Source organism: Chlorocebus sabaeus, chromosome 11 (genome assembly GCF_047675955.1).
Source record: "Chlorocebus sabaeus isolate Y175 chromosome 11, mChlSab1.0.hap1, whole genome shotgun sequence".
In the NCBI taxonomy this organism is placed as follows: domain Eukaryota; kingdom Metazoa; phylum Chordata; class Mammalia; order Primates; family Cercopithecidae; genus Chlorocebus; species Chlorocebus sabaeus.
In genome coordinates, this window is record NC_132914.1 from 2,853,654 (window position 1) to 2,880,228 (window position 26,575).

At 49.2% G+C, this 26,575-nt stretch overlaps 1 protein-coding gene across 29 annotated transcripts in view; it reads left to right on the forward strand.

Moving 5' to 3' along the window:
• CACNA1C (calcium voltage-gated channel subunit alpha1 C) overlaps window positions 1-26,575 on the forward strand; it is a 650,562-nt gene that overhangs the window by 516,382 nt on the left and 107,605 nt on the right. For all 29 annotated transcript variants that reach the window (XM_073020354.1, XM_073020379.1, XM_073020353.1 and 26 more), the window contains exons 12-18: window positions 552-712; window positions 1,702-1,927; window positions 15,580-15,787; window positions 16,808-16,928; window positions 18,459-18,573; window positions 19,325-19,445; window positions 19,784-19,853. In XM_073020354.1, the coding sequence (XP_072876455.1) occupies window positions 552-712; window positions 1,702-1,927; window positions 15,580-15,787; window positions 16,808-16,928; window positions 18,459-18,573; window positions 19,325-19,445; window positions 19,784-19,853 (1,022 nt within the window). The remainder of the gene's footprint in view (window positions 1-551; window positions 713-1,701; window positions 1,928-15,579; window positions 15,788-16,807; window positions 16,929-18,458; window positions 18,574-19,324; window positions 19,446-19,783; window positions 19,854-26,575) is intronic.

The following is a 26,575-nucleotide window of genomic DNA, read 5'->3' on the forward strand; positions in this document are numbered from 1 at the left end:
ACTAGCCGGGCGAGGTGGTGGGAGCCTGTAGTCCCGGCTACTCGGGAGGCTGAGGCAGGAGAATGGCGTAAACCCAGGAGGCAGAGCTTGCAGTGAGCTGAGATCCAGCCTGGGCGACAGAGCGAGACTCCGTCTCAAAAAAAAAAAAAAAAAAAAAAAAAAAAACGCTCTTATTGCTTGCAACACTATTTCTAAGAATGCTGTTTTACAAAAATTTTTTTTAAAAAACTTCCATTTATTGAGCACCTTCAACTTCAAAACAACCAGATGCATTAAAAGGTATTTGATCCATCCCCACAATAACCCCATGAGGTTGGCCCTCTTCCCGTTTCACAGATGGGAGAACTAAAGCTTGGAGGAGTTCAGGGGCATCCCCAAGGCAGCAGGGCCTGGTTAGCTGGGTGAGAAGCTGGGCTCCTTGCCACCAGGTTGGGCTGTTCTAGCAAGGCCAGGTCAGTGAGGGGTGAGAAGAGCCACAGGGCTGCATCTTGGGTTGGAGGAAACTTGAATTCACAGCCATCCCCACCCTTCTCTCCTTGTCCCCTTTCCAGCCGCTACTGGCGCCGGTGGAATCGGTTCTGCAGAAGAAAGTGCCGTGCCGCGGTCAAGTCTAATGTCTTCTACTGGCTGGTGATTTTCCTGGTGTTCCTCAACACGCTCACCATTGCCTCTGAGCACTACAACCAGCCCCACTGGCTCACGGAAGTCCAAGGTGAGCGGCGGCCCCAGCTCTGCCCTGGTTTCCTCCTGGTAACTCAGCCCCAAGGCCCAGGGGAGGGCATAACCACAGGCAGAAGGTGGATGGGAAAGCAGACAGTGGTTGGGGCTCTTGGCAGATGCTGTGCTGGAGATAACAAGTGCCTAGCAGTTCTAAAGCCCCACAATAAAATGCACTACCTTGTTAAAAACAGACACGACTTCCCTGACTGGGCCCACACCATCAGCCTGCCCCAAAGTCACCGTTGTGCCCGGGTGATGAGGAAAGGGGCTGCAGCTTGTTTGCCTATCTCAGACCCCTGGCTGCCAACTTCCCAGCATGGATTTTAAATACCTGGGGGCCTTCCTGCAGCCCCGAGGTGGCCTTAACCAGAACACGTGAGGATGGAATGAGCAAAAACGCAGAGAAGAGAATAGGGCCTGAGCACAAGGAACTGTCTTCAATGGGTCATTCGTTCTCATTATCCTTCCTTGGGCCCCTAGACGAGGGTCCTGCTAGCCAGGCCTCATCGTCATTGCTGGGCAGTCAAGAAGACCTGGCCCCATCCCCCACAGCTGCATTCCAGAGTCCTGGGAGGCAGGGGGTCTGGTGGTGGAGAGGTTGGACTCAGACAGTGCAGCTCCAACTGTTGGCCGTTTGGCCTGCAGATTACTCACCTCTCTGAACCTCCTTTCTCATCTCTGAAAATGGGCATGACGATGGTGGTGCCATCTCCACAGGCCTGCTATGAGGAGTAGAGCTTGTGTGTGTGCTGAGCCTATGGCACATGAGAGATGCTCAGTAAATGTCTGTTATGATTAAGACGAGAGAGCCCTTTCCCACTGGCTTGGCCCTAACTCTTCTGTTTTGGCCAAGGTGGATGGGAGCGGTGTCATGGGGGATCTTTTTTCCAGTGGAGATAATTACTGTATTCCCTTTCCCTGCCTCCCTCTGTGCCCTCCTCTGGCCCTGCTCGGATCTCATCCCTCTCCTGGGCCTGCCAGACACGGCGAACAAGGCCCTGCTGGCCCTCTTCACGGCAGAGATGCTCCTGAAGATGTACAGCCTGGGCCTGCAGGCCTACTTCGTGTCCCTCTTCAACCGCTTTGACTGCTTCGTCGTGTGTGGCGGCATCCTGGAGACCATCCTGGTAGAGACCAAGATCATGTCCCCACTGGGCATCTCCGTGCTCCGATGCGTCCGGTTGCTGAGGATATTCAAGATCACGAGGTACCAGTCATCTCCTCTCACTTTGGAGAGGGGACTCAGGGAGAAGTTCTTCCAGAGGGCAAGGGAGGTGGCAAGGCCTGGGTGGGAGCGGGGCTGTTCTTCCTCAAAGGGTGTCTCTGAAGTTCACATGCAATGGGGGTAGTTTGTGCTCATTTAGATGGCATGTCATTTGGAAATTCCTCTGGCTGCTAATACCAGAGACTCAACGCAGTAGTGTAAGCAAGCTAGGGACTTACTTAGCCACGGAAAGAAACTCCAGAGGCAGCTAGCTGAGGTGGCTTCCAGAAAAGGGCCAGGGACTCAGTCTCTTCTCCTGTGCTTCACCAGCCTTGGTGCTGATTCCTCTCCAGGGTCATAAGTTGGCTTCTGGAGACTGAGCCATCACATTCAAATTGGAGGTGGAAAAAGTAGAAAGGAGCAGAAGGGCTGACCACCCTGGCCAGGTCAGCCTCTCCACTCCCAGAAGTCACTCCCAGACACACCCATCAGGACTGCTGCTGTCGAAAACCCTGAAAATCCTGAGGGTTGGCGATGACATGGAGAAATTGGAGCCCTTGTGCACTATGGGTGGGCGTGTAAAATGCAGCCACTGTGGGGAATGGTATGATAGTTCCTAGAAACATTAACGATGGAATTACCCTCTCATCCATCAATTCCACGTCTGGGTATATGCCCAAAATAATTGAAATAGGATCTCAAAGAGATATTTGCACACCCAACTGCCTTAGACAGATGAGCGTATTTTTAAAATGTGGTCTGTACATACAGTGCAATATTATTCAGTCTTAAAAAGAAAGGAAATCCTGACGCATGCTACAAAGTAGATGAAACTTAAGGACATTATACTAAGTGAAATAAGCCAGTCACCGAAAGACAAATACTGTATGATTCCATTTATACGCAACTCTTAGAGTAGTCAGATTCACAGAGACAGAAAGCAGAGTGGCGGGCGCCCAGGGCTGCAGGGAGGGAGCAGTGGGGAGTCAGTGTTTGATGGGTGCAGAGCTTCGGTTCTGCAAGGTGAGAAGGGTTCTGGAGGTGGAGGGTGGTGGTGGTTTCACAAGCGTGTGAATGTATTTAGCACTACTGAATTCTACAGAAAAAAAAAAAAAAAAAGGTTAAGATGGTAAATTTTATGTTATGTCTATTTTAACACAATGAAACAAATGGGAAGAAATCTTCCAGAAATTTCAGCAAGGGCTTCTGTTCTTGGGCACCTGAGCTGTTAGGGAGGCTGAGAAATGTAGTCTTCTAGCAGGACAAGTTCTGCTGAAAATGTGATCGAGATCCAGCCACCGTAAAGGGCTGTGGACACTGCACTGCAGGTGGCGTTCACCCTCTGTCCACATGGCCACCCCTCCATATATCAGTCCAGCACCTCCCCACAGCGGGCCATCTCCTTCACTGTCTAGGCCAAGCAGTGACTCTCGTGATGAGGACAGGGCTGAGGGCCACCATTCTCTAGGACAATGGTTTTCACCTGACTTGTGACCACTGGGAGTGGTGGAATCAATTTATTGGATCACAACCATCATTTTAAAACAGCTCTACTGAAACATAATTCATACCCCATATATTTACCCCTTAAATGTGTAATTTAATTGTTTTTTATATTAGCAGTTATGCAACCATCACCACGTTCTAGTTGTAGAATATTTTCATCACCCCAGAAAGAAACTCCATACCCACTCCACATTCCCCCCATCTTCCCTCCCAGGACCAATTTCACTTTATGTCTCCATAGAGTTGCCTATTTTGGACCATTCATATGAGTGAAATATTATAATATGTGTTTTTGTGATGGCCTCTTTGACTTACCATAACGCTTTCAAGGGCCATACATGTTGTAGCATAGATCAGTACTTTGTTTCCTTTTATGGTGAATAATACCCCATTGATGGATATGCTACATTTTGGTTATTCATTTGTCAGTGACGGACATTTGGTTGTTACTATGTTTTGGCTCCTATGAATAATGCTGCTATGAACATTCATGTTCAAGTCTTTCTATAGATGTACGCTTTTGTTTTTCTTGGATACATACTTCAGAGTGGAATTTCTAGATTATTTGGTAACAATATGTTTAAGATTTTGAGGAACTGTCAAACTGTTTTCCAAAGACACTAAAGCATCTTACATTTCCATCAGCAATGTATAAAGGTTCCAATTTCTTCACATTCTCTCAAGCATCATTTTTAAAGAAAGAATGAAATAGAATAGAAAAACATCAGAGGGTTGGCCGGGCGCAGTGGCTCACGCCTGTAATCCCAGCACTTTGGGAGGCCAAGGCGGGCAGATCACGAGGTCAGGAGATCGAGACCATCCTGGCCAACACCATGAAACCCCTTCTCTACTAAAAAGAAAATACAAAAAAAATTAGCCGGGTGTGGTGGCGGGTGCCTGTAGTCCCAACTACTCGGAAGGCTGAGGCAGAAGAGTGGCGTGAACCCGCGAGGCAGAGCTTGCAGTGAGCCAAGATCGTGCCACTGCACTCCAGCCTGGGCAACAGAGCGAGACTCTGTCTCAAAAAAAAAAAAAAAAAAAAAAACAGTTGAAATACAGACTTGACTTGCAGTATAATATACATTTCTTAATGTGCATTATGGTCAACCTTAGAAGACAGACAGGAGACAGTTGGAAGGAATTTTCAGCCTGTGCCCCTCAAAGGTACAAGTCCCTTGTCCTTAAAATTCTGCTTTGGGAGCTCCCAAAATCTCTGCTTTAGGGAACCTTTGGTAACAGGAGCTCTAAAACCATCAGCTGGATTGTGATGGGTGAAAAGGGATGGAGGTTGATGTCTCCTGCTCAGGATCTGGAGCTGATGGCTCAGACCATGTTTCTGAACTTGGCTAAGTGAGGCTGGAAAGTGTCCCTAGGTATTACTCTTCTCGTCACAATTCTCTTGGCAGACACCCAGAGCATGGTCACATGGTATTGTGGACGGTCCAGGGAGGTCAGCATTTAAAGTGTTTCATTTAGTGCACAGAAAGGACTCAATATGCAGAAGCTTTTATTATTAATCTAATATTATGACTGCTATTATTAGAAGGAAGAAGGAGAAGAGAGCTAATAGTGACTTACATATTCACATACTCTTATTCTTACTTATTTACCCACCATGTATATACTGTGTATTGAGCTCGGAGAGATGGAAAAAATCAAAAAATAAGGTGTATGGCATGAACTAAACCTATAGTCTGGTTAGGGAGATGGAGTTTGTGCACATGAAGAGATTAAAGGAAAATCTAAGACAGAATATAATGAGCTGGCAAAGTGTGGTGGGTGCGGGAATTACCTGCTGTGAGAAATTGGGAGCAGGAGATAGCTCCTGGAGAAGGTTGAATCTCAGATGAGGGACTTAATGGATACGAACGATTAAAATTCAGAAGTTTAATACTCCTAAGCAACAGCCTTCTTTCCCTCTCTGACCCCCTTGAAAGAGAGCTCTTCCTAAGTGTCCTGAATATGTTGGCATTACAGAAAGTCCTTGGTTTACCATAAAAGTGGTAGAAATCCTTATAACAGCAATGATTACCATGCACCAGTGCTTACTCTGTGCCAGATAGGGTGAGCCAGAGGCCTGCGAATGTTAGCTTGAGTCATCCTCCCAACTACCTACTTGAGGATGAGGGCAGCCTGCTACTATTCTTATTCCCATTTTGCAGATGAGAAAACTGAGGCTTAGAGAGTTGTCAGTTGCCCAAGGTCACAAAACTGCTCAGAGGTAACACTGGGATTAAAAGGCAAGGCAGGTCTGTGGGTCTGACTTGAGGTGCTGTGCTCCTAACCACTGCTGTGCACCGCAGAGCTGAGAGCTGACCTGTCTTATCTAGTTCCCTGAGACAGGACTTAAAGGATCTTTATGCCCTGGTTCTTGTTAGAAAATTGCCGATTCTACTTGCTCCTCCTGGGGTCTGGTAAAAGCTATTTTTAACTTGGAGTTTTCAATGCCTCTTAAATAATTCTCAAAAGTCCCTGTTTGGGGTTTTATATATATATTTCTATAGAAAAGAAATCTTGCTGCTATATATTGTTATGACATCTTGAAAAGATTTAACATTCATTCTATTTTTAATCACCAATTTATTTCTAATCTGAAGATATTGCCAAGAAACCATTTTTCAAAATCTATCTTAATCAGAGAGCTTCCTGTAGTCCCTCCACAAGAAAGAGTAGTAGTATTATCAGATCTCTATGAAGTCTATAAACAGAAAAAAAAATCCTTGTCTAATTGAAAGTGACTTTGGCAAAGGCCATCATCTTCCTATTTTCAAGTCTCCAAAGCCTCCGGGGGTTTTCGGAAAGCAACAAAGAGACTAATGAGGTTGGGAAATCCCATAAGCCTGTCTCCAGCCCCAGCCTTGGGACTGGGTGACAGTGACCAAGAAAAATGCCTAAAATATGGGCTGGGAGTAGACATTGTGGTCCCTTCAGCTGAACCTTGAAATGAGTCATCTGTGCATGGTCCTGCCATCAGACAAGTGCATGCGTTCTTCTTCTTTTAAAATATCTTGGAAAATACTTTGCAACATCTGGCTGCTACTCATATGTAGAAGAAATTTCTTCTTCTTTTTTTTAATTTTTACAATGTAGTCTGAACCAGTGATTGCAATTCTTAAACCTAGCTGAACCCATGAAGGAGCTTATTAAGGAGCTCATCTCTAGAGATTTTGCCCAGCAACTCCTGGAGAGTTCCATGCTGGTGGTCCAATGACTGACCTCACTTGAAGAACCACTGGCCTAATTTCCTACTGCTGCTCTTGGTCTGCTTTCTTCTCCTAAAATACTGCCCTTCATGTGCATTTGGAAAACTTTATTATTATTCCTCCTTCTCCTCTTCCTCCTTCTCCTCCTCTTCCTCCTCCTCCTGCTCCTCCTCCTTCTCCTCTTCCTCCTTTCCTCCTCCTCCTCTGCCTCCTCTTCTTCCTCCTCCTCCTCCTCTTCCTCCTCCTCTCCTCCTCCTACTCCTCCTTATCCTCCTCCTCCTCTTCCTCCTTTCCTCCTCTTCCTCTTTTCCTCCTCCTTCTCCTCCACCTCCTCTTCTTCCTCCTCCTCCTCCTCCTCTTCCTCGTCCTCCTCCTCCTTCTCTCCTCCTTCTCGTCGTCCTCCTCCTTCTCGTCCTCTTCCTCCTCCTCTTCCTCCTCCTCTCCTCCTCCTGTCCTCCTCGTCCTCCTCCTCCCTCTCTCCACCTCCTCCTCCTCTTCCTCATCCTCCTTCTCCTCCTCTTTTCCTCCTCCTCTTCCTCATCCTCTTCCTCCTCCTCTTCCTCTTACTCCTCCTCTTCCTCTCCTCCTCCTTCACCTCCTCATCCTCCTCCTTCTCCTCCTCCTCCTTCCCCTCCTGTTCCTCTTCCTCCTGTTCCTCTTCCTCCTCCTCCTCTTCCTCCTGTTCCTCTTCCTCCTCCTCCTCCTTCTCCTCCTCCTTCTTCTTATTCCTTTTCTTCTTCTTCTCTTCCCTATTTTGTCAAGGCAGGATCTCACTCTGTCACCTAGGCTGGAGTGTGGTAGCATAATCATAGCTCACTGTAGCCTCAAACTCCTGGGCTCAAGTGATACTACCCCCTTGCCTCAGCCTCCCAAGTACCTTGGCACTATAAGTGCCATGTCTGGCTAATATTTTTATTTTTTGTGCAGATGGGGTCTCACTATATTGCCCAGGCTAGTCTGAAACTCCTGGTCTTAAGAGATCCTCCCACTTGGCTGACCACCTTGCCAAAAAACTTGATTCTTACATCTCCACTGTCTTCTCCATACTGTGGTCTCTAATTCTGTCAAGATGGTACTTTGATAGTTTTTGACTGAGAAAACAGTCAAGGTAAGAGCTACTATGAATTCAGTAAAGCTTTTAAATTTAAATTCGTATACATCTGTGTATGTTTGAAAAGCGGTAATGTCAGTGCAAGACAGGCTGTTTATTCAGAGTAGTATAATGCTTGGTGGACACATGGATTCATGGCTCCCTTTCTAGAATTCTAGAATTCCAGGCTGCTCTTCCCTCACCCAGGGCCCGTTGCCCAAGAGTCGGGAACAGGGATCTCAATCAATGGTTCTCCACCCTGAGGTCATGACACACTGGTACATCCAGAGCAGCTGGACGGTGTATAGTAAGTAATTTATTACTGAGAGCTGAAATTCCAAAGTTTGTGAATAGTTTCTTTAAAAAATAAAACCAATTAATATTGTCCTTATAACATAATAGCATCACTCTGTCACTTGCATTACAAAATGCTTCTATGAATGGGTGGACTTACTACTCATCCATGATGCCTGAAGGGAGCAGATGTCTTTGATATATCATGATGAGGAAAATGAATTCTTTACATATATTTTTTGTGTTTTGTCAAAACCTGAGAACACCTTAAGGAGTACGCTACACGTATGCGTCTCATTCATCTTATTGTTTCAAGACAAAAAAAAGCCAGGAAGACTGTACTAGACTATAAGAAAATTACTTAATAGAAAAGATTGAGGAAGATGAGATTCCTGCCCATTGAGAACAGTGGGGCAAACACATGGCCAGAATCTTTGTCCTCTTTGAGTAAATGCCCCAGTACGGTGGGCCTTCCAGCCTCACGATGGATTGGGTTCTTCCACCTGTGGCTCTCAGTGCCGCCCAGATTCAATATCCAGTTTGTCTACTCTTTGTCAGCCCAGTCTGACATATTCTGAGGAGTGGGAGAAGGGCTTCAGACAGATTCAATCCGGATGTGATACCAGCTTACTGATCGCATCTCATTTTTGACACACTTGGTTTTCAAGTGCAGTGAGGCCCCTCTGGCACTTGCTGTTTTCCTTCTCACACCTTCAATCCCTCTTTGTTTCTCCTGCTGCTCCTCCCCTGAAGCTCCCTTCCCAGGCCTTGCAATGGGAGCTGGGGCTGATTCAGCACAGACGGATTGGCTCACGAATCTTGGCCACATATGGGCCCCACGGAGCTCCGGGTGAGAGCCTTTAGCACATCCCCCAGGTTCGAAATGTCTTCATGTCCCCACCAGCATCTGGCCTCGAGCAGCAGATGCAGCCCCACACCTTCCCAGCTCTCCCATCACCTTCTAGCCCCCACTCTTCTCAGGCCCCCGGAGCCTCTGAGCTCATTGAGGGCCATTATTAAGGAGGTCTGTTTGGCAGAGGCCCAGTTCCCTGGCAGGGGTCTATAGCAAAGGCAGCTCAGACTCCAGAGCCTGCAGTGTGACTGTCAACACAATGGGTGGTTCTCCTCTGGAATGGGAATGGACTGGTGTCACCTACTAGGAGAAAGATTAAGAAGATGCAGGTGAGGATGACTCCCTAGCCCTGACACAACTGTGGTTGGAGGGGCCAACTAGGTGACACTGGGTGACTAGGGCCCTGTGGCCCAGAAGCTCAGAGAAGCATGCTGCTAAGGCCATCCCCAGGTCCAGGCCAGACCACCTTGCCCTCTTGACCAGATTACACTCCCCATGCAGGTTCCGTTCTCAATGTGACCAAGACATCTGCTGCAAACAGGGAAAACAAGACCTTTGAACTTGTTAACCAAGTCAGCCCTTGTCTCAAAAGTGAAACCACAAAATGGTCTTCCCAGCCTGCTAGAAGGGACGGGAGCTGTGGCAGGTACCAGTAGAAACTGAGCCGGTAGATGAGGCCCAGGCTATCCCAGACCAAAATACTCTAGAATTCTGCTTGACTCCTCCAGGCCCAGCCCAGCATATACAGTTCCACCTCTGGGCATACTAATCCCTCCCAGCTCTATCGTGTCTTAAGGGGCTAGGGCTCAACTTGACGGAAGCTCTGCTCTGAGGACACCCACTCCTGTGCTCACTCGCTGGATGGATTCTACCTGCTTCCCCAGGTGGCCTCAGCTGACTCTCACTCCTCCTCACTCCATTGCCTCCCATGAAGCCCCAGCCACACAGATTCACCACAGGAGATTGCTTTATAAATGCACTTTTAACAATAGATCACTTGCCACTGAAACTAAGAATTTTTTTTTAGCCTTCAGGATGAGAGCATTTTGGGCAGGTATCAAAGTCAGTTATGACCTTCTCTAGAACACAAAGAGAATAGGGTGGAACATTTGCAGAGCATCTGAAAGTGGTGGCTACTGTTATTTTGAAGATCTCTTATTTATGGCAAGCTCCATGCTCTGCTCTGTACCTAGGATAAAGGTAAAGGACCTGGCCCTGAGCTCTTTGAAGCAAAAGGTTCACGAGATGAAAGTTCCAATTCAAGGAAGGCTCAGGTCTCTTTATATTATAGAAGAGAAGGAAGAATTCCACAGAGCCCCAAACCCAGAGACAGACCTAGAGAAGGGGAAACAAATGGAGATAAAAGGGTTTCTGAACAGATGGTGATAACTTAAATCAGGAGAGGCAGAGGGAAGAGGTAGCAGAAGTGACATGGCGGTCAGCAAGTGAGAGGGCTTAAAGGGAGGCTGGGAGTAGGAAGGTAGAGGGAAGGAGAGAATTTAGGTGGCAGAGAACTTGATGTGATGAAAAGCCCTCAGATGTGCCGTACTTTAAGGATAAAACAGTGAGCCGAGCGGGTCGGATGGGGGATGGGGTGAGCAAGGACGCACAGTTTGGCGAGAATGATTCCAGCAGCCAGAGAATGGGAAGGGAAAGTTGATGCCAAGGATGGCGACGCAGGTGGAGTGTCTGGGGGGTGATCTAGAGCTGGACACCTGCACCCGGGTGCTGTAGAGCCCACAGCACTGAATGTGAGCTTGGGCATCTGCTGTAGAGCCCACAGTACTCAGTGTGAGCTTGTGCATCTGTGGGCATGTGTGTGCACTACTCTGATGAGACAGTGCTTCATTTTTCCACTTCTCCATGAGGTCTGTGACCAACAGACATGAAGTGCTTTGCTCTGCTGCTGCTTGCTTCTCTCCAAAGCTCTTGCCTTTTTGGCGTATGAGCGTGTGTATTTCATATTTTTGACCAATGAGGAAAAAAGCTTCAGTTGATTGTGAGTGTGCCATTAACCCCTCTAGTTTACCACCAGTGAATCTTCCTAAAAAAAGAGGGTGATTCTAGGATAGGAGGCCATCATCCAATCTTCAGGCCATAGCTGTGTGAGCCATCAGACCACATTAAGAGGAGGGAATGTGAGGACCTGCAGGACCACCAGCTGCTTTATTTAAGTGGTGTTTCACGTCACCCTGCCCACCTCAAAGGCTGCCACCTGGACACCTCCAAATCTCATCCATGTCAGTGATAGCGAGCCCCCACCCTCAACCTGCTACCAGCCAAGACCTGCCAGGCTCCGGAATTCAGCGCGTCTGCTCTGAACTCTATCAGCATTCTTTGCCACGTTGTCATTTCAGCAATTCCTTTGTCTTATCTTCTAGATGAGCACATAACACGTCCCCGATAATTTGCACATTAGGAATGGAAGCCTTCTGCTCAGCAAGCTGAGCACCCCTCATGATGCCAGGCCCCGGGCAGCAACCTGCCCTCTTTATCCTGCTGCAAAGGAAAGGAAAGGACAGGTGGCAGGCCTGCCTCGGGCCCAACCCCATCTTTCTCCCTGTTGAATGGGAAGCAACAGTAGGCTGAAGACAAACAGCAGAAACAACCATGTCTCTGTCTGTCTGTCTGTCTGTCTGAGCCATATTTTCACTATGTTACTGGTCCCCAGGACGTGTCTTTCGCCCCAGGTGTTTTTCATGTAGACAGGAGGCTGGTGCCAATTCATCTTTTAAACAGAGACTGACCTATGCCCTCAAAACTGGGACCAGTGAATTTGAGAATGTGAGTTCTTCCCCAGAGGTGACACACCTTCACAGTGATCTGGAAATCCTACCCCAAGGGTTGCTCAAGCCACAGAAACTCTGTTTTCTGTAGGACAAATTGATACATATTAGTCTGACGCATGGTCTGGCAATGGAACAGTCAGGAATCTCAGAAAATCCCTCCCCACGGACGTAAGGAAGCTATGGGAATAGGAAGGCTATGCGAGCAGGGGCAGACAGCCACTTCTCACTGGCAAAGTGTGTTCAGCTGAAGTGCACACGCACACAAACACACATGCACAGAAGCAACCGTGCAACTCCGTGGCCCCTTGCCTTTCCCTCCAGGAAGTACCGACGTGTCATATGAACAGTAAGCTTCATTCATTCACTGAACAAAATGTTTGCTCATCACCTACTTTGGGCCAGGCACTGTTCTAAGCTCTAAGGATATAAATATAACAGATGGGTTCCCTCTCCCATGGTCTTACATTCTGGTGAGGGCAAATAGACAATAAGCAAAGAAGTAATTATTCTTTGAGAGTGATGAGGGATAGAGCAGTGGCCAGGGCAGATGTGAGGTCTGAAGGAGCTGAAGGGGTCTGAAGACCCCACTGATGTCTGCTGAAGAACCTGCAGACGGACAGCAGCACGGCCTTGGCCTTGGCCAGGCAGGAGCGTCTGTGGGAGCTGGAGAAAGGGTGAGGGGGCCCGAGGGAGGGGAGTGCAGCTGACTGGTCGCTGAGGCTCTGGGGCCAGAATCTCCCAGGCCTTTGGGAGGACTCTGACTTTGACCCAGAGGAGAAGGGGAGGTGATTGAAGCAAGACTGAGGCTTCGTGGGCCTCACCTCATAGCAACACCTGCTGCTGCTGCAGCCTGGAGAGCAGCTGCCCGGAGCGGGGGTCCAGGCAGTGAGGATGAGAGGCGGTGGGAAGTGGCCAAAGTCAGGACTCATTTTGAAGATGGTGCAGAAGGATTTGCTGATGCAGAGTGTGAGAGAGTCAGGAATATGACTCCAAGGACTTTGCTTTGAGCCAAAAGCTATAGTTCTCATTTCCTGGAGATGGGGAAGTTGATGGGTGGGAAGCAGGACCTCCGTCAGAGCACGAACCCCGGTGTTGTGCAGCTCAGACTTTCCCAGACACCCCAAGGGTTGAGGGAGGCAGGGGCGGCAGGGAGAGTGGGCGGAGGGTGCTCCTCCAGACCCAGCTCTGTGTCCACACGCGCGTCCTTGCCTTTGGCCGTCGCTCTGGGAGATCCCTGCCAGTTTCCATGCTCCATCTCCGCCTTTCCAGGAGCGTTCTCCCCTCTTAGAGACTGGATCTGTTCCTGGCCCACAGCCGCCTCCTCCCTGGAGCCCCAGGCATTCCAAGGGGCTCCCAGGTCAGGAGGGCCCCGCCTCCGCAGCTGCCCTTCATCTGGGGCCTCCCCCAGACTTTCTTGCTGATGGCACCTGGCCCTCTCCCTCTGCATCCATGACCTGTTTGTCAAGCTCTCGTTGGTCCCCATGACTGTCAGACATACCTGAGTTTCAGGTATAATCCCAGTTGGAGTTATTTCCCACATGTCTCTTTACTTCATGAAAATGAAGGCATCAACCTTCCATGGCCATTAAGGGTTTTCCAGAATCTTCCATGACGGTTGAGCACACCAAGGATCTCTAGAGGATTTGTGACTGCAGCACACATGCAGACACTCTTCCCTCGGATACAGCTGGAAATTCTTGTTATAAATATGCTTAAAGTTGCTGGTTCCCAACTCCCAGTGTATTGGCAAGTGTTGAACTGGCTGCTTGAGGATTACCCCAGCCCCAGAGTCAGAGATTAGGGTTTCACAGTGCAAGGGAGGGACCTGGGAATCAGGATGTAGGAAATGCTAACACACCCCACTGGTATTTTTGTTGTTGTTGTTCTATTATTATTATTAATTAATATTTTAAGGCAGAGTCTCACTCTGTCACCCAGGATGAAGGGCAGTGGTACAATCATAGCTCACTGCAGCCTCGAACTCCTGGGCTCAAGCGATCCTCCCATCTCAGTCTCCCCAGTAGGCGGGACTACAGGCATGCGCCACCACATCCAGCTAATTTTTAAATATTTGTTGAAGATGAGGTCTCACAGTGCTGCCCAAGCTGGTCTCGAACTCCTGGCCTCAAGCAGTCCTCCTGCCTTGACCTCCTAAAGTGACAATCTTCCCAAAGGGGGTTACAGTCATGAGCCACCACCATGACCAGCCACCTCCGTGCCCAGCCACCTCTACTGGTGTTGATCACCAGGCAGGCTTGGGAAAGCTGCTTTAGCTGTAAGAGGGGAGGGTGTCCTACCCCCAGAGAGGTTCACTTTTTTCTTTAAGCAGATCACTATAGCCTCTAGCCTGCAGGGGCTCCAGGCAGTCCATCACACATAGTGGGTTGTACAGAATTTATTTAAGGACAGAGATGGGGAAGATGGAGGGGGAAAAAAACCCTGCCATCTTCTGCCGTCTAAAATTTAGAGCCTTTTTTGGTGAGACAAGACTGTATAGAACAGATGCAAATAAACGTATATTAATGTTCTGCAACAGAGGGGGTATGGCTGGCAGGCAAAATAGAAGTGAGGAAAAGCTGGATTTGTGGAGGCCAAAGGTGCCCTTGAGGCTGCAGGTGGGTGAAAAGTTCGTGTTGCCATCCAAACTATGACCCCTCTGCTTCTGTCCCTTGGTATGGAACCATTCTCTGCAGAGATGAGCCCAGGCTGTGGCTGCAGTGGGAGTGGCTTGCATGTCACTCACAGAAGCAGCAAAAGCAGTGCACTGTCTGGATTGGGAATCTCTCACGGTAGTGACCTAGGAGGCAGGTGGGCCAGAGGGGGCCGGAGGGAAATGAGATTGTCCTGTTCTTGCCCTTGCTCCCTTCGGGGCCGTGTCCTTTTGCTACGGTGCACTTCCTGTTCCTGAGCGGACCCTCACCCAGGCGTCCACCCAGCATCCGGCAGTCATTAGTAGGTTCCCCCTCCCACTTATTCACGAGAAAGGGATTTTCCCAGGATCTCTGTATTTATAGTGGAGAGAGGCCCCAGGACTGTAAGGAGTGGGGACCTCCTCCCCAGGGATCCCACTGAAAGTCCATGTCCACTCAGGACCGAGCTCCTGCCCACTCGTGCTTTGAGCTGCCCCAGTGGGTGTGACAGGTTTGCTACAATCTAGGATTTCCCAAACTCACCTGCTGATCAGAATCCTGTAGGATGCTTGTTAAAAACAAAGATATCTGGGCCCCAAACTACAGCTAATGAATCAGAATCTCAAGAGCAAAGGCCCTTGAAAAAACAATTCTTAGGACGCAGTCAACTTGGGAAACTTCACGGAGCCGTGAACTCTCTCTTACCCTTGGGTGACCTAATTCCTGCCTCTGCTAGAAAGCTGCTGCCTAGGCTGAGCTCAGACAGGCATTCATGGGGAAAAATAAAAATAAAAATAAAAAAATAAAGCTTTTTTTCTGTTTAGAGACCAACAGCGACAACAATAATTACCAACCTTTATCAACTGTGTGCCAAGCACTCTCCAGGGGGCTCTTTGGGGAAAGGTGGATCGTGTCACACAATTCTGCCAATAGCCTAATGAAGCAAGGGCTACAGCTGTCTCCATTTTTTCAGATGGGGATGCAGAAGGCAGGGAAGTGAAATGTCTTGCCAGAGGCACATGTAGCAGGTAGCCAGCAGAGCTAGGTCACGGGCTTCTGACCACTGCCCCGCTCTGTTCCCCAACAGATTAGTCATCCTGGCACTTCGAATTAACTCCCTCCAGGGTGGCAACTCACACCACCCCCAACACCCCTCCCCCCAGACAGGAAAAAAAAAGAGCATAGAGTGGCAGCTCCTCTGAGAACCTGCAGTGGGCAGTTGTGAGAATGAGGCACAATGGGGAGGACAGCAAGGGGCAGGGTGCTGACCTCCCTCCTGTTGGCTCTCAGGTACTGGAACTCCTTGAGCAACCTGGTGGCATCCTTGCTGAACTCTGTGCGCTCCATCGCCTCCCTGCTCCTTCTCCTCTTCCTCTTCATCATCATCTTCTCCCTCCTGGGGATGCAGCTCTTTGGAGGAAAGTTCAACTTTGATGAGATGCAGACCCGGAGGAGCACATTTGATAACTTCCCCCAGTCCCTCCTCACTGTGTTTCAGGTACGGACTCTTCTCTCCTGGGATTTGGACTCGGGGTGGTTGAGTGGCGGGGTGGTGGGGGGAGTGTGGAAAGCTGCACCCTTTCACCAGGCAGCCACAGCCAGCCTAGATCAGCCCTGGAGAGCCCATGCCTGGGAGAGTCTTGAGTTTTTTCTGTAGTTTCCCCTGTCCCCATCTGCCGTGGAATTCCACTAGTGGGTGGACCATTAGGGGAAGCAATCTAAGTGGTTTAAAAATGCCTTCTCAGGAGAATCTCTTGAACCCAGGAGGCGGAGGTTGCAGTGAGCTGAGATCCCGCCCCCACTGCACACTCTAGCCTAGGCAACAGAGCAAGACTCTGTCTCTAAAAAAGAAAAAAAAGAAAGCCTTCTTATCCATGGAATCCTTTACTCAAATTCTCCATGAAAGCCCAAAACATAAACAAAGAAAAGCAGACTGCTCTTATTGAGGGGGAGAGAGGGTGACGAAACCCTGGCTTTCCTACCCACCATGCTTGTCCCTGGAAAAAAATATTACTGGCCCATCAAATTTGTGATTTCATAGATATTTTGGCTTCGGACAAACTCAGAGTGGCATCTATTTAAGTTTAAAAGTAGATGGAGGTAAAAATGAATCACATGTAGATGCTATGAAAATCTTCAAGTGACGAATGTTTGGGGAAAGCTGGTGTAGCATGTGGCTGTCTCAGCAAACACACAACTGCACAAGGGCCTGATGCCTTACGCCCAGGAATAGCTGATGGTCAGCTCAAGCATGTGTGGAGAAAGTCAGAGATCTTTGGGCCAAAAAGCCCTTTTAGTCACCCTTCAAATCCTATTATGCCAGTGGCCAGGCCTTTTGTCTGAGGACAGTGGAATAGCTCAGAGCCCCCTGGGGAGGAGGATCGGGGGCCAGGAGGAGGGAAAGGAGTGAAAGGAAATTTTGGACAATTCTGTTGACGTAGTGGGGCAGGGCAGGGTGGTTTCGGGTTTGCTGTTGGTCTAACGCTGTGTCCCTTATTGGTGGGAATGTGTCATTCAGATCCTGACCGGGGAGGACTGGAATTCGGTGATGTATGATGGGATCATGGCTTATGGCGGCCCCTCTTTTCCAGGGATGTTAGTCTGTATTTACTTCATCATCCTCTTCATCTGTGGAAACTGTATCCTTTGCTGCTGCCCCCCACCCCTGCGGCCCCTAGCCCCCAGCCTGCAGCACAGTGCCAAGCGGGCACGTCCCCGCAGGTCCGGGCGGTCCCGCTCGGGCTCACACCACCCAGCCTAGAACCCCATGGCGGCGGAGGTGGGTCTGGGTGGAAACCTGCAGCTTTGCCATAGGTGAGGTTCACCTTCCGGAACCCTTCCGGGCGTGCGCTCGACGTCATGTAGGTGAACGGCGCCCCCTGGCGTTGCGGCGTGCGCTGCGCAGCCACTCACACGGGCTGCGGTAGGGACAGCGGGCCGGCTGCCCTGGGGCCACTGCGTCCGCGCAGAGGCGTGACGCTCCGTAAGGGAGGGTGAGCCATTGTCTTTCAAATGACCTTCAGCTCCCCTCCTGCTTTTTGCTCAGCACCCCTCCCTCTGATGCTGCTCTCCAGGACTGGAGTCATAGGCAGAGCTGCCCAGACTTCACACAACCCTAAAAGCTCCTTCCTGATCCTGGCTCGGGGGTGGGGTTTCCAGGGTCACAAACCGCAGGTGCTGCTTCTCTTCCCCAGCTCACCACCCCGAGAGAGTCACGTCCAGAGTCAGGGGTAACATGGGAACAGCACTTGGCCAAGGCCCAGTTAAGGCAGTGCAGAGAACACAGTCATGGAAGCCTGCAGACAAGGTTTCCTCTTTTCCCAGCTGGGTGACCTCTCCTCTACCTCAGTGTCTGTAAAATGTGGCGATGGAATCATAGAACCTACTACGTAAAGGGTCGTGGGGAGTTTTCATGGGATCATGCATGCAAAGCCCCTACCACATTCAGACACCTCCCTGGACAAGCCCCTCTTCCCCTGCCTGGGTTGCGGCTTCCCTGTGTGTGAAATGATATGAATATCTGGGTGCCTGGGGCTGGGGGTCAGACTTCACAAACTGAAAGCCCCCTTCCAGCTATGCTTTCTTTGATTCTGCACTTCTCTGACCCACAGCGTTTCTGTTGGTGGAGTGGGGTGGGGAGAAAGGGCAAAGAACTGTCTCCATTGGGAACTCCTGAGCCTTGGCTGACTCCAGCCAGACCCTCCAAGGGTCTTCGTGTGTGCAGGCTCACATTAAGAGTTGGCAGAGATGCCAAGCCACCCCCTCAGTGCCTAGTTATAATAAACCGCTCTTAAGAGCATTCTGCATCCTGCTAGAGACAATGCTGTTTATAATGTCAATTACAGCCAGTCATCTCAGTGGGGAAACCAATCATGAAACCCAGCAATTAAAGTGCAAGGCAGGGCTTGCTGCCTCACTCCCGCCCGCTCCAGTGTGCAGGCTAGCCTGTTCTCATCCCTCTAGATAGCTCCAGGTAGCTAGGAGGGTGATGGGGAGCAAGGGGAGGGGAGTAACACTATTGGGGTCTGACTCCCTCAAAGTGATTCACTGTCAAGCTCTCTCTGCTGAGGAGCTCTGCCTTGCACGTCCTACACCCCCCCCCCCCCGCCCCCTGTGCCCACCAAAACCCCAAGCCAAGGGTCATTTTCTTTAAGAATGGACACAAACAGATATCCTACTGAATGTGTTCTTGGCCATTGCTGTGGACAACCTGGCTGACGCTGAGAGCCTCACATCTGCCCAAAAGGAGGAGGAAGAGGAGAAGGAGAGAAAGAAGCTGGCCAGGTAACCCTCTAAGCTTGCCCAGGCCCGGGGCTCCAGGACTCCCTTTCTGGAATGTCATCCCACCGGTGGCAGAGAGAGGCTTGACTGCCAGTCTGTGTTGGCTGTCCCTCCTAGGAGGACTCTGGGTTTGGGGCTTCCTAAGTTGGGCCTTTCTCCTAATTCCTGAGCATCGCTTCGGTAGGGACCATCGTGAATTATAAGTCTCTACAATGGTGTCATATTCTCCACCTGTTGGGATTATCTTTTGAGAAGCTGTGATAGGTGGCGAGAGTGTAGGGTGGGGAGAGAGAAAGGCAACCACTCAGTTGGGAAACCCAACTCCAGCTTATGAAGAGAGTCCTCCTCACTACTTTATAATTCATCTCCAGTGTTAGGAAGGCAAGACGGGGCCCTGTGTTGTATCCTATCATTGTCTAGATGGGACAGTTCCAGGTCACACAGCTGTCAGGCACTGAGCAGAGCTCCTCCAGGAGCCAATCCTAGAGGAGATCCACCATCCTTTTCTGCTTTGGCAACCCAAGCATCTCTGGAGCTGCAAGAGGCCAATTGCGTGTCAGGCAGAGCAGGTGTGGCTCAGCCCCATAGCGCTTGTGACTGATCTGTACACGAGAAGTGCCCTGGAGAAAGGAAGATGGATTCAGACCCTGGGAGCCCCCACTGGCCCCAAAAGGCCACAGGGCGGTTCCCTCCTACACTGTTCCCTATCACTCCAGTAAACAGCCATTTATTTTTTCTGCTGCTGACTGGCCAGGACTGCCAGCCCAGAGAAGAAACAAGAGATGGTAGAGAAGCCGGCAGTGGAGGAATCCAAGGAGGAGAAGATTGAGCTGAAATCCATCACGGCTGACGGAGAGTCTCCACCCACCACCAAGGTGAGGAGCTGTCTCCTTCCTGGAGCTGTGAGGCTGGTGCTGGGGAGGGAGGGCCACAGCCTTCCCCAGCCAGACCCCGTGGAGAAGAGGAGAGAAAGAAAGACACCCAGTGGAAAGAAAGCCAGTGGGGATGAACAGGAGAGCTGGGAGGAGGAAGAGAAGGCAGATTGGCTGGATCCCAGCCATCTGCTGGTGTCTTGAAGGGGATATGCAAAGTGGCAAGGACCTATTTTCGAGTGAAGTTACTGACTAAATGCAACTTCAAGGCTACTGCAAGCCTCTTAACTTGTGGACATATCTAACTGAATTCTTCCTCCTTCTCCCCTGTGACTGTCTAGATCAACATGGATGACCTCCAGCCCAATGAAAATGAGGATAAGAGCCCCTACCCCAACCCAGAGACTACAGGTACCAGTCCCACTGCCTAACCTGGGATTGGGAGATTGGGGGCAGAGATTTAAATTCTAAAGCCACATGGGAGTGGCCGTGTATTAGGGACCATGGTTCTGGTGTCCCTCCATAAGTACCTTGCACTCCTGAGTGTCTTCCGTCTCTATATTTAAGCATCATCAGTCAGCATCTGGGAGACAGCTTTGTTTCTGGTTTCCTCATAATGAGATCACATTTGAGCAGTGCTTTTGTGTCCTTTCCAAGCTGGATTCTGTGTACATTTAAATTTTTGTTACATTACATGTTGTAAAATCATTATTAATTTATATAATGTATTAGTATGGCATATGTTGCAACATTATGCTCACTTAATATTAATAGTAAATCCCAAATCTGCCTTGCCCCCTACTCAGGAGGCAGTGCCGAGTGCAGGGACAGCTGCCACCACAGATGTCCCACTTGTTGCTTTAGAAAATGATTTCAGGTCTCATTATAAAAGGCCCTCTTACTGACTCCATCTTCCTGTGCTTCTATCTGATACATAAATTGGCAGGCAGTCTGCTTCTCAAGGGCCTTAATGTCAGAGGTCAGTGGTCTTCCCTCCAGGCTTCACTTCCCAGCTTCCTGAAATCCCATGCCCTGTCCAAGGCCTTGGCTTACCTTCCTCTGACCTAGAATTGCAGATATCATCGCCAGTTTCAAGCTTGAAGTTAATAGCATGTATCAAGGGACTGTTGATTCTACTGACATTTCCTTGTTCCTATAGGTTAGGCTGTATTGGGTTGTTCACCAAGTTAGGTGGCTGAGAACCTCCTACATTTATGAGCAAAGCTTGGTTTCCCCTTTTGCTTTCCCTCTGCTAGTTCTCTGCTTAGAACACTCAGAGGCATCTTCTGTTGTCCTTGGGAACCAGACTCCCTGTGGTCACACCATCCTCACTCCCCTCCTCCTGCAAGGGAATAGGATGTGGTTTCCTGGAGCTTGGATAGAAAGAACAGGAAGGGTGTTTTCATATGCAGGACATTAAGCCTTTGAAGTTCTTAAAAACCCTTCCAGGGTGAAACTGTTAGGGAATTTCAACGACGTACTAGAATTATTGAACAAATGCAATGGGAGGATCTTGTCTTGATCCTGAAGCAACAAATACACTTTAAAATGACATTTTAGAGGTAATTGGGGGAAATTGAATATGGACTTGGAACTAAATGCTTTAAAGTAGTTTTGTTAATCTTGTTGGTATAATATTTTGTAGTTCTGTTTTTAAACTGCTGCCGTGTTTATAGCCAGAGTCTAAAATGTTTACGAGTTGCTTTGCTTTTAAAATATTCCAACAACAAAAAAGTGGGACAGAGAAGATAAATGGAACAAGATCAGCAAAATGTCCAAAGTTGTTGAAGCTGGTTATATATGTGAGGTTTAGTATGCAAGACTCTACTCTTGCGTAAATCTTTAAGGTTTAAAATGAAAGACAGTAATAAAACAAATTCCTTAGGGCCCTGAGAAGAGCCCTCCCATGGGGCCAGCCTGCAGGATGGGCCTCCCTACACACACCACGAGGCAGATCTGGTATGAGGGTCTTTTCACACAGGCACCCAGCTGCAGCCAGGCCTGTACGGCAGATACACCTCTTGCATCTTCAACAAAAATCTCAAATTCTCTTATTCTAAATACTATACTCTTGGCTTTTCTCTGTTGCTCTAATGAAATCAAAGAGAAGAATGTTTAAAAAAAGAAAAAAAGGCTAATAAGGATTTTGTCACCACATTGACCGTCCTAGAAATGCCTCTAACGTAGCTACCCAGTGGCTCTGAGGACCGGGGGATGCTTATGCTTTCCAGTTGAAAAGCTCTTCCTCCCCTCCACTGAGGCCTCAGGATTCTTGAGATTTTTGAGCGTGTGTCCCGCTCCCCGTCATTTCTGTTGGTTACATGTGTCTCTTTACTTTTGTGTTGAAACCTCTGGTCCATACCCTGACTGCCCCGCCACACATACCAGCCACCACTCCGGCCTTTGAAACCAGCCACAAGCATGTCCATTTGTACACTATCCCCGGTCTCCAGGTCCTCATCCAGGAGGTCCAAAGGGCAGTATGCTCTTAAAGCTGGTGGCCCCACACATCGCCCTGCCCCTAAAGGCTAAGTCAGCCTGTCCGCCTTCCCATTTCCTCCCTTCCCTGCCTGCCTAGTCAGCTCCTGGATCCTTTAGTGCCAGGTGCAGCAGAAGTTCCCAGAGACTCCTCCGAAGATCACGTGTCCTGTTGTCTCTGTTCTGGTCAATCTCTGGTTCCCTCCTGCTTCTCTTCTCCCGAACCATGAATGGCGAAGAGCCTGATCTACCATTGTGCTCCCAACCGCTGCCCCTTCCAGGCCGCTGGCCCCTGCCATACCTGGTTCGTACAGGTACCCCTTAGCAGGCAGCACTGGTGAGCGTTCCTCCTGCTCTGCCTTCAGCCGGGCCACTAGGAAGAAAGGGCCAGTGCCAGGGAGCACACTGCCATGCTCTTCTGCTGCCTCCCCATCTCTCTCTTGCCCTGTCTCCTAGGTTTGCCCCCTGCCCTCTCCCTCCGTCCTGGGCTGTCCAGATTGCACCCAAAGCGATGTATCAGTGGCCAAGTGGGAGCTGGACTCCGGAGTGCACTCTGCTGGCTGCAGCTTCAGTTGCCCTCACATGACCATGAATACTCAGAGGAGGGGCCTGTTTCTAATTCAACAAGGGGCCATCGAGGCCAGCCATAGCCCTAGAATCCTTCCCTCTCTGTTTCATCTGAAAAGCTCGCCAGCCGGTTTCAGCCTCCCAGATCGGTATACCCTAATTATAGAGAAAAACCCCAACTCACTGGAAAGAAAATCATTATGCCCAGATGAGTGGAAGCTAATTCTACCTTTGTTTAATTTATTAATTTATTTGAGTGAGCGTGTAGATGTTTGCAAGAGCCATTAAGGACTTAAAGTTAACAGGTACACATTTTAAAAAGGAGTGCCACCAGACACTGAGTAGTCAGCAGCGCCTATGCTGGGGGAGCCTTTCATTGTTGTAAGGGGTTCAAGGTCAAGGAGAGCCATGAGGTTGTGGAGTCTGGGGGCTTCATGCAGAAGGGTGGTCTTGACTGAGCTTTGAATCAGGGAGTTGGAGAGGCTGAAGGAGTTTTTTCAACATCGTACAATCATCAGAGATGCTAGGAGTTGGGAGGAACCTTGCAGATATTCATGAACTACCCATGAAGCACTTACTTGTGTGCCAGGCACTGTGCTAGGTCCCAGGGACATGGGGGTCCCTGTGGTGGGCAAACAGGGAAGACCCCCACCCTCCTGGAGCTGACATATCAGTGGGGAGACAGGCAGCAGGCAAACCAATCAAAAAGGTGACATCACATGATGTGAAGATAGTGAAATCAGGGATTGTGTTAGGGGATACTCAGGGGTCAGGCTGCTTTGACTGTGTGGTCAGCAAAGGCTTCTCTGAGGACACAGTGTTTGACTGGAGCCTGAATGATTCAAAGGAACTAGACACGGAATCAGAATGAAGAGCTCTCCAGGTGGAGAGCCTGAGTGCAGAATCTCTTACGGGGGATGCACTGGCTGTGGGGACTCCAAAGAGGGCCAGTGTGCCTGAAGCAGAGAGAACCAAGGGATAGTGCCCTGAGGCAGGAGGCTGGGGCAGGGCAGGAGGGCAGGGCAGGAGGTGCAGGGCCACATGGGAGACCGGGTCTGATCCAGTGCCCTGGAGGGCCGCCAGAACGTCTGAGCAGAGGAGGCCCTGACCTGATGTCTGACACACCCTTTCAGAGATTCCCTCTGGGTGCCGCGTGGATAAAGAGCAGTGGCGGTCGAGAGCAGAACTGGGGCAGGGAGGATGCTTGTGCAGTATCCAGGCAGAGAAGATGGCAGCTTGGGCAGGGGATGGTGCTGGAGATGCAGAGAAGTGGTCAGACTTGGGGTACATTTTGCAGGTAGAACCAGCTGGATTCACTCATAGCTTAGATGTTGGAGAGAGACAAAGAGGAACGTAGGGTGACTCTGAGGTTTTCTAATTGAGCCAGTGAAGAGAAGATCCCCAATGCAGAAACTATATCCACCACCTGTGCTCCTTGTGCCCCAAGGCACTGCTCTGGGTGTCTGGCCCTTACCAACCAGGCACTCCCTTCAGCTGGTAGCAGGGACTCTTGTGCCCTGCTAGAAACTAAGCTCCTTGAGGACAAGAACCATGGCTTTGTGTTCTCAGCCTTGGGCTCAATACTCTGTAGGCACCAGATCTTACAAATGTCTTTATGTGGCCAAGAGCGAAATCACAGAAGTGAAAATGAGCATCAAATGGAGAGGGGCAAGGGCTGCCAAGGACCAAGGGCGGGGCTTCGAGTGCTACCCTGGTTTTACTTTGGAATCCTCTGACCTGCCGTCCAAAATGCAGCAGCAACTCCAGAGTGTGGCAGCGCCTCACTTCCCGTGCTTTTTCCAAACCTCTAAGAACAAAAATGAGAGAAGAAAGATCCCTAATGTATTCCACTGGCATTTGGGAGTAGACGACTAGCTGGTTCAGTTGCCAACACCAAAATGAGCTTTGCGTGACTTCTCCTGATCTGTCAGCCTCCCTCCGTATCCATAATACCTGCTAAGCATCACATGCTGTTGAAGTTGTGTTCCTTTACAAATCAGTTTGTCCTTCAGAAATCGTTTCCCCTTAAGCACTGTGCCTGACGTTCAGCTGCTCTGTGACTGAATGGACCAGCTAACTTTCTTCTCCCCAGGAACGGAGCTCAGCATGGAGCTTCATAAACAGGGAGGGAGCGCGTACAGATGGAAGAGCCTGCACCATTTTCCGTTAGGAACTTCGAATGGCACCAAGCTATAGTAAATATGGGTTTCTGTAAACACAAATGATTAAAATAAGCACAGAATTACCTGTTATCAAATTACCATGAAGAAGAAAGTGTTGGGTCATTTCAAGCAAAACTGAAAAGAATGCAAACACCTAGGCAGGAATTTAAGATCCTTCTCAGTTAAATTTCACTTGAAATATCATGATTTAGGCCAATTCTGGTTTTACTTATTCGACTTTAATTAGAAGACTTTTCTGTTACATACCAAGGGTAGGATGTCACAAGAACTCCCACTCTTGGCCTCTAGACAGTTTTTCATCTTGGACCTCCCTTCTGCTGAAAAAATATCAATTGTCTTGCTGGTCAGCTCTAATTACCCTAGGGAAAGAATCTGATTGATGCCTATATGGTACTAGTCCTCCAAAAAAGCCTTGGGTCCCTAAATGCTTGAATGCTTTTTGCTTGATAAAGAATTGCTTTCTGTGCCAGGCATTTTTTCTTTGCAGTACCTGGCTTTGTTTGAACCACAAGAGGGAGAACATGCAGAGGCCCGGCTGTGTCCATCAGACAAGCGTCCCATAACTATCTTTCTCCAGCCAGACTAGTATCCCCTTCACCTTCGTCTTATACAGAGTCCCCTTCCTTCTGAAGGGTGTGGAAGTTCAATCATCATCAAGAAAAAAGGGCTTCTAGTGCCAGGCATAGCTTTTCTTTCCAGGGTTTTCAGCACACAGAGAGAAGGGACAGACATTTAAAATCAGTCATCAAGGCACTGGAGGCAGAGGTTCTGCTGCGATTCGTGGAAAGGTCATTCCCTGGAGCACAAGTACTGAGGAAAGCTGGATGGAGGATGCTGTCTGGATTGGGGGTCCTTGTGTGCTCTGCAGAGAGGCAGATGAAGAGCAGCTCAAACAGAGAGAGAGAGAGCATGAGGAAGGACGGAGCACACAGTGAACTTGTCAACTCACTAGGGCTACCATAACCAGTGACCACACGCTGGGCAGCTTAAGCAGCAGAATGCATCCTTTTATGGTTCTAGAGGCTGGAAGTCCAAAATCAAGGGGTCTGCAGGGTCAAGCACCTTCTGAAAGGCTCTTGGGAATAATCCTCACTTACTTCTCCTAACTTCTTGTGGTTGCCGGCAGTCCTTGGCTTGTAGATGCATCCCCCCAGTCTCTGCCTCTGTCTTCACACGGCCTTCTTCCCTAAGTGTGTTTTTGTGTCTCTGTGCCTGTCTTTATGAGGAGAACAGTCGTTAGATTTAGGGCCCATCCTAGCCCAGAATAACTTCATCATAACCAATTACATCTGCAAAGGCCATATTTCCAAATAAGGTCACATTACGAAGTTCTAGGTATGCATGAGTTTGCAGGGAAACTGTTCAACACACTGTAGTGAAGTGTTCAGAAAATAGTTTCATGTGAGTGGACAGTTTGTTAGGGAATAATAGGTGGTAAGGATCTGACTGAGAAAGATGTTGAGCTTTAATTTACAGGCTTCGAGTCTATCCCATGGCGGCTGCTATGTGCCTGGCACCATTCTGAGGTATAGATGTACTGTTGTTATTATTCCACCTTAGATGGAGAAACTGAGGCACAGAGAGACTCAGTAAAATGCCCACAGCTAGAAAAACAGAGCCAGGATTCTGATCCAGGCGACTGGCTGGAGAGTCTGCTCTTCACTCCCCCCATGTTGTTACTTTCCCCTTCTGAGCATCTTCAACACATTTGACCAGCACAGGATATGCAGTGTGTCCCTCCGTGAGCATTGTGCTTGCAAGCGCAGAAATAAGCTGCCTGACTTTCTTCCACAGTAAATGTGGCCACTGGCAGGGAGAACAAAGGCACTACTTTAGTTGGTGTCAGTGTCTAAACCTTTGCATGAAGGGCCTGTTGTGGTCTGTAGCATTGCCCTGTTATCTCGA